Raw genomic sequence first — 8,003 nt, 5'->3', positions numbered from 1 at the left:
CAAATTTGAATTAGGTTATAAATGTTTGTATGCATTCATGTTGAAAATAGGCATCTAGGTTTTATTTTGAGTTGTTGGATTTCTCTGTTTTTTCTGGATTCTATTTTAGCTCATTTGGAGTTTATTTGAATTCAATTCTGTTATATTTAATTTCCAAAATACCAAAATATTTTCATAAGCTCAAAATATTTTATTGACTTTTAAATGTTTTCAAAAGCTTGCTGAAGTTATTCTAGACATTTTTTAGGCTTCATTTGGTATTTTGTTTGGCTTTTATTTGTTTTTCCTCTTTTCTGAAAATTCAAGATAAAATAAAACCTAATCTATCTATTCCAGCCCAACCCAACTCGGTCCGACCTTCCCTCTCCCTCCCAGCCGACCTATCTTTCTTCCCCTCTCTTCCTCTCCAACCTGCCCCGGCCTACCTCTCCTTGGGCCGCACCAGCCCAAGCTAGCCTCTCCCATTCTTCCCCTCTCTCCACCTAGGCTCGGCCGCCCCGGCCCAACATGCCTGCTGCTGCTTCTCTCTGGGCCGTGCTAGCCAGCGCCACACCGCAGCTGCCGCTAGCTGAAGGCGCCTGCACCCGTGCCACCTTCATCGTGCATCACAACCGCGTGGGGTCACCCTGCTGTTGTCTCCGCCTCGGTCTCACCCACCTCCACTGAGTCTGAGTAGAACTCAACTCCCGCCACTGCTTTTGGAGTCCTGAGCCGCCCCGCATTCCCGAGCCTTCCTATATAAGCCCCTGCACCATCCTCGATCTCTCCCCGTCCCAAAGTCGCCGAGATCCCGAGCGAACTCGTCGAGTTTCAAGCTCACCGCCGCCATATCGCCTCCCTGTCGGGAGGACTGCTCCTCCTACTCTTCTTCTTGTCCAGCCTCTTGCACTCCCTCCCGTGAACCATTCAAGAAAAGAAGATCAGCACTTTGTAGCAAAAAAAAAAAAAAACGGATGGATTGAACCGCGAGAGAGGAGAGGAATCTTTGGGCACATGAGGAGGGAGAAGAGTGGCGCTTCTTCGACTTGCCCTTGCCTCCCAGCGTTGCCGTTGGCCTCCTCGTTTGAGAGAAGGAAGGGCACCACAAATTGGTTTTTTTTTTCCATTTTCTCTTCTTTTTTAACTACGAGGAACAACGCCACTGGAACGAAGCAAAACACGACAAAGAGCAGCCCCGTGGGAGTCCTTGCTGTAGGCCCGGCACGCGGCGATGCGGGCGGCATTGGTGGCGCTGCTCATCCAGAACGCATGGAGCAGGCCGTAGATGACGTCCTGCGAGGCTAGCGCGAGGAGCCCACACAGAGTAGCTGCAGCGACCCTCCTCCTCGCCAATGGCGCCTAGGGTGGAGCTGTTACCGCCTCGATGTCCGTCATGGACGCGCAAACCTTAGGTTCCAGAAGATTCCTCGTGGGTTGCAAGGATGGATTGGAGAATCGGAGCTACGGAGGTAGTGGTGAGGGTGGGTCGGGAGGGGGCCGGCTTCTGGCGGTGGAGAGGCAGGATTAGGGTGGCGGACAACGGAGGGTGGTGGCGCACGAAGGCGGTAGCGAGGATGAGGCGAGCGACGCACAGAGGTCTTCGATGAGGCCTTTCTGGTTGAGAACTGCGGAGACGCGACCCACTTGCAGGTGCACGAGGCGATGGAAATGGAAACGAGGGAGCGGAATGTAGATGGGAGCAGAACCCAAGAGATCAGATGCTTGAAGGGGAGGCAAGGGAGGCCGGGATCTAGCCGATGCGAGGGAGGCGAGGGAGGTCAAGGGCCCACATGTGGACGGAAGGAATTTTACAAATATTTAAAGTAGTGGAGATATATATATAAATTCTCGAGGAGGAAGGAGATGTCTACAAGCCGTGGCCGCGTCATGGCGTCCAAACCTGTGGGCCAGATGGGCCATTTACGCTTTAGGGTAAGCCCGCGACGGGCTAGCTCGTCGGCTCCCGGGCTGACTCGGCTCGCTCGCCGCCGTGTAATCCAGAAACGAGCTGAAAAAGGTGAACGGATTTTGGTAGGAAACACGCGCAATCCAGTCGCGGGTGACGTGCCGGAGGACGAGCGAGTCGGGGAAGCCCCGCCGTCGTCTGCGACCCCATCCATCCCTTCCTCCTCGTCGCCGTCTCGGTCTCGCCGAGAGAGTCGGAGATAGCGCCATCAGGGGGAGCGCAGAAGCTGCGGCGACCTCCCGTGCCGCGCTCCGCTCTCGATGAATATACTCGTAAGCACGGGCGCCTTAATCCTTCCAATCTCCCGCTCCCTGTTTGCCGCGGTGCTTTTCCTGGTGGTGAAACCGCTTTTTTCTGTGCGCAGGACAGGATACGCGGGGGCGGCAACAAGGCGGCCGGGACGGAGAGGCCCCCGCAGCCGGAGTGGGTGGAGATTTCGGAGTCCGTCTCGCGGCTATGCAGCTTCGACGCCGGTGGCGGTGGCAGCATCTCTGTAATCCTTCTCCTTCTTGAAGCTCTTAATTGTCCCGAAACTCGCATGTTGTTCTAGTATCGCAGACTATTCTTTTTAGTTTCTACGGGGAACAGAAATCTGCCCACGGCATAACTTAGGCAGTACTACTAAGTGAGAATGCGTTACTTTCAGTAAGCATCGGATTAGATATTCCCCACTAACACTTTATAGAAATGGCACCAGAGCAGTACACCTAGGCCCTAGCATTCTCCTGATTGCCGCAAGTGTCTTGTGTTAAAAGGTTTCAATATTTCATGATTGGTCGATGTGTTACCTTTTACTGCTTTCACAAGAATAGATTGCAATTATTGTTGTGATAGAGTGAACAACATGTCAACAATTGAAACTTCTAATGGGCTGTCAAAATATTTGGCTGTATGCACGTGCTTTGGTGCTTGCTGGGACTTACGATGTTAATAAACCCATCTCTCTTTTTTGGCTATTATATTTTATAACATTTAAATGCTTATCTGCCTGCTGCAATTTCAGTAATGTCCAGAGATAGCTAAATACCACTCACCTGAGCTGCTAGGTTGTTTATTTTTATGGTAGTAATGCGTTGCCGCACTGGCACACACACCCAGCATAAACCTCGTTTTATCTTTCTGTACCTCAGAAATGTATATGTTATTACCTACAAAAATGACATCTAAAATCTTAATGTTTGCTTAGATTAATATAAACTGTATAATCCTAAGTGTGCAAAAATAATTCCCTAGTGAAATTAGTAAAATCATACTTTATTATTATTAATATCTGAAGAGTTTTGCTTAAATTTTCTTTTAGTCTATAACTCTTATTTTCCTGTAGGTAAAAGTTATACAGGATGCCAGACCTATACATGACAAAGTTGTTGATTCTTTCTTGAACAAATTTTTTCCATCAGGTTATCCATACAGGTATGAAGTTTCTATCCTTGTTGCTATTCTTAATCAATCAGCTGGGAAACATTCTATTATGTTAAGTTTCTGCTATTAATCATGCAGTGTGAATGAGGGTTACTTAACTTACACCAAATTCCGAGCACTCCAGCATTTTTCTAGTGCTATGCTGCATGTGTTGTCAACACAGGTCGGTCATTCTTTTTTTTCTTTAACGGCATAAGTCGTCGAAGTAATATCTTATGTGTGTTGATTCCATGAAGTTCAGTTGTTCTTTTAGAACATCCTGCTAAGCTTTTTGAGCTGTTTACTTCTATCTGCTTTGTCTATGGAAAAAATTAGTGCTTTTCAACTGACTGCTCAAGTGGGCTGTGGCTCAGTCTTTGTTGTTTGCTGCAGGTTTGCGACCTACCCCCGCGCAAGCAACTGCTGTAAGTTGGGTAAGCATATGATGACAGAGATGCTAAAAATTCATATAGGTATTGCTTTCGAACATATTGGCTGATTTTCTGTACCTATTTCAGATTCTGAAAGATGGAATGCAGCACGCAGGGAAGCTCATTTGTAGCGGCATGGGGGCAAGAATGGATTCAGAGCCAAAGAGCTGGAGGATATTTGGTAAGTAATAGTGATAACTGATATCTATCACCCCTTTTCTGAGATTTCTCTCTATCGCTATTTTCCCAAGTTATAAATTCATGCGTCTTTTCTTGTTTTTTTCAGCTGATGTTCTCTATGATATTGGCACTGCCTTGGAAGTTGTTTCACCATTGTGCCCACAACTTTTCCTAGAAGTGGCAGGCTTGGGAAATTTTGCTAAGGTGCATATTCTAACTTGCACGGGACTTTTTAGATAGCAGAATGTTGGTATGTGATCTTCTGTTTGACATTCACATGTTGACATGTACAGTTCAGCTTAGGATTTATGACAAGCAAAAGGAATGTTTCCTGTACTTAGTAGTGTCTTAAATAACATAAAAATGAAAATGTTTCTTGTCCTGGCAATTGCGTTGCAATTATTATGAGTCAGTGCTTGTCGTTGCAGGGAATGGCTGTCGTTGCAGCCAGAGCGACAAGGCTTCCAATTTATTCTTCTTTTGCCAAAGAAGGTAACCTTAGTGACTTATTTGCTAAAGGAGAAGCCATCTCAACACTTTTCAATGTCATGGGGATAGGAGCTGGAATTGGATTAGCATCTACTGTATGTTCAACAACTCAAGGGAAGGTATATATTTACAGGATTACATCTGTTCAGTTACACTATACCATCTATCATTTGATCAGGCAAAATACCCAGTAAAAATAACCTGCAATAAATCATATGAGATAAATCATGGCAATCATAGAGCTATATGAAAATATCCTAGCATTTTCCAGTGGTGCTTTAGTTATTGTAGAACTGAGAAGGTACATGGACGTTGGATCTTTTAGAACTGCCAACGTCCCCTATACTCCCAGTGCCACTTATGAGGTCCTTTAAAATAGCTCTTGTGCGTCATTTATGTTGATTACATGCACTGTAACAAATCCAGAGCATCAAAATTATTTAGCTGGCACAATGAACATGTTTTGTTGGATACAGTCCATGTACCTGCTGTTAGCATGAATGCAAGCTGCTATGATGGATATCTCAGTAATATTGTTTTTGTTGGATTCTCCTGTACCTGAGGAAAGTACACATTTAGTAACTCATTTATTGAGTGAGGATTGAAGATATAACAGTTGTGACTAACAATGTAAGTATGTTATCCATCCTACAGAATATATTTTTTAGTACAGTTTTGTGCTAGTCAATGTAAATATCCAGCCAAATTAGATACAGCAATTAACTATGTAGTGTTTGGTATTTTCCTGATCTTACAGAGGACTAATTTACTTATTGGAAATTTGCTGGAGAGAACAACTACAATGAACACATTTTTTCTTAATGACTGATTTCGTTTTGTTATTCACACTCTGTATTCAATTCTTGCATACCATCTGAACCTGCTATTATATTTAGGAACTTTCTATTGAAAACAAGCCTCTAATCACCTTGTCATTTTTGTCAGTTAATTGCAGGCCCGTTACTTTCTGCGGTGCATATATATGGAGTTGTACAAGAGATGAGAGCAACGCCTGTAAACACGCTGAACCCACAAAGAACAGCTATGATTGTGGCTGATTTTATTAAGGTTGGTATATTTGATTTTGTTCAAAAGTCTAGTATATTTGATCTGTTAACCTCTTATTCATTCGGGTTATAGTATTAATATTTGTCTTCACTGCAGAGTGGAAAGGTCTCTAGCCCAGCTGAGCTAAGATACAGAGAAGATCTTCTATTTCCTAACCGACTAATAGAAGAAGCTGGAAGTGTGACGATTGGGCAACCACTTTGCAGAGTTTTGAGCCCACGGCTTGTTGAACAGTTGAGGGCAACTTTTCCAAACGAGAAATTTCTACTTAGCCAAAAAAGCAATAAGACATGCATTGTTCTTGAGCAAAGCGCGAGTGGAGAGGATGCACTGAGGGGGTGGTTGGTCGCTGCATTTGCTTCGGAGTTGGAGAGATCAGGCATCGGTTTACGTGATACAGTTCTAACTGAAGCCTATGAGAAGATGGAGAGGGTCTTCCCCACGTTTGTATCAGAAGTTAGGAGTAGAGGCTGGTACACAGATCAATTTTTGGACGGAAACGGTAGTCGAATAGCGTTTGCGAAATTTCAGTAGCTGCTAAAGTTGATGTTTCTGAAGGAAGAGGGCAAACCAAGAAGCGCCGTGTAGTCTAGCTCTTTAGAGTTACATAGATGAAGAGATAAATCTATTGTAGCTTCACAGTTCACATCGTTTTTCAGAACATCTTTTTTGTATCCATTTTCTTGAATCATTGAGATGACTGAATGTTTTGCCTGGCAGCAAGATCTGCATTCTGATAGTTAAAAACCTGAATCGTACATGTATAGGAGAATCGATTAAAAGTCCGCATCCATTCTCTAATATGCAGTTCTGCGTCATACCGGGTTGTCGGTTATCGTGTGACGATCTGACATGGTGAAGCGTCGTACAAGTCTTGGAGTTGCTAATCAACACGACATGGGCCTCTACAACAACAACAAAAAAAAAACCGACATGAGCTGGTCGATCGCTCCACCGCATGCCATCTGTAGGCTACGGCTCTGTCAAGGTGCAGCTCAATGATCTCAATGATACTTGGCTACACCTTGATAGAGCCGCACCTTAATATGGACATCAAAGACCGGCACCAACGCTTATGCTGGAAGACGAGTCGACGACGTCACTCACTCGAATTTGGCTATCTTCTAAGGACTGGCACCAGCGCATATGCGAGAAGACGAGTCGACGACGTGACTCAAGATCAAGGACCGGTTCGAGTGAGTCACGTCCTCGACTCGTCTTCCGCGGCATATGCGCTGATGCTACATGGTCGCTGGACAGAACAGTAAAAAAGAAGCACAACCCAAGTTCAGGCCAGCGGAATTACCATGGCTTTCAAGGTATGCAGCTAGTGCTACATGGTCTCATGTTATTCTCTTCACAAAAAGGACGTGTCCGATCAGTCAACATCACACGTGGCTGATTCACAAATGAAGAAACGTGACTGCACTGCATGCGAGCAGAAACTACCGCGACTCCAAGTCTTCAAAGTCGATTTCGCACTGGTCACTACCAGCGCTAATTTTCCATCGCCTTACCTCAGCTAGCTGCAGCGGACTGCCAGTCGTCGCATGGCTCATGAATCAACTGGGGTCTGGGGTTCCTGCGGTAGGACGATCAACGGTCGCGATTGGCAGATCGAGGACAGTACGAATCACTGAAAACGTCAGGCTGGAAGAGGGTGCGCTCTAAGACCAAACGGCACTGGTCCTAACAGGTTAGTACGACCGATCAGTTGTGAAGCTGTGATCGATCGAGCTGTCCTGGCACGGAGCTGCGAGAAAATTTACCTGACTAGTGGCTAGCAAAGCACATGAGCCCGACTACATGATCGAATAATCGGTTGTCGACCAGACACGATTTTTTTAGATGAAGGAATAAAGTCGACCAGACACGATTATGCAGTAATTTTGCTCGGTGGAAAACTGAGTACGAATGGCGCTTACTGACGCGTGAGAAATGCGATGCCGGAATTGGTTGGACTGCAGTAAAAGATTGTGAGGACAGCACAGTTGATGTGGAGCTGTAAGAAATCAAACTCCGGCTTAGTTAATCCTCACGGGCCTCGCAGTCGACGCCAGGACAGAACAGAAACCAAAAGCGACCGCTGAGAAACCCACTAGGCGTTTTCAATTGGAGTGGAGCACTTGCACTCCGGATCGAAAAAGACACAATGAAGGCTACATGAGTTGTCAGAGCGTTGGATAGGTATTTGATTGGACTTTTTGTTTTTCTCATTTTTTAAATGAACTGTGAGTTAGACCATAAGCTAAATCAAATCTGAGCCAGATTGCAAGTAGTCTTAGACCCACTAGATTACCCATCGAATCCGCCAATGCGTGCGCTTAAGCTAGCAAAAGTAAAGCGCGACGCGATCGATTGTGCCCATGCACGGTGCATGCTCGTGAAAAAAATTATCGAGGGAAAATACGGGCACAGATTGTGCAGGTTTATCCTCTAACTATGTCACTTCGTGGACACATGAACTGAACCGCCGAAGGTGCAGGCTG

The 8,003-nt window shown here is 45.5% G+C and overlaps 1 protein-coding gene across 1 annotated transcript; it reads left to right on the top strand.

The window, feature by feature from the left end:
• The first annotated feature begins 1,916 nt into the window (after positions 1-1,916).
• On the top strand, positions 1,917-6,243 carry LOC133888532 (protein root UVB sensitive 2, chloroplastic). Its single transcript, XM_062328809.1, has 10 exons — positions 1,917-2,217; positions 2,310-2,438; positions 3,270-3,358; positions 3,446-3,530; positions 3,721-3,780; positions 3,865-3,958; positions 4,064-4,161; positions 4,386-4,565; positions 5,392-5,514; positions 5,611-6,243. Exons 1-10 carry the CDS (start codon positions 2,206-2,208, stop codon positions 6,046-6,048), a joined length of 1,308 nt encoding a protein of 435 aa, XP_062184793.1. The 5' UTR covers positions 1,917-2,205; the 3' UTR covers positions 6,049-6,243.
• The last annotated feature ends 1,760 nt before the right edge of the window (positions 6,244-8,003 follow it).

The sequence above is a fragment of the Phragmites australis genome, chromosome 13 (assembly GCF_958298935.1).
Source record: "Phragmites australis chromosome 13, lpPhrAust1.1, whole genome shotgun sequence".
Classification (NCBI taxonomy): domain Eukaryota; kingdom Viridiplantae; phylum Streptophyta; class Magnoliopsida; order Poales; family Poaceae; genus Phragmites; species Phragmites australis.
The sequence above is the reverse complement of the archived record's forward strand: the minus strand, read 5'-3'. Positions and strand labels throughout refer to the sequence as shown.

Coding starts and splice junctions, on each gene's coding strand:
- LOC133888532 (XM_062328809.1), top strand. Junction 3,359..3,445: donor CCATCAGGTTATCCATACAG/GTATGAAGTTTC, acceptor TTAATCATGCAG/TGTGAATGAGGGTTACTTAA. Junction 3,531..3,720: donor TGCATGTGTTGTCAACACAG/GTCGGTCATTCT, acceptor GCTGTGGCTCAG/TCTTTGTTGTTTGCTGCAGG.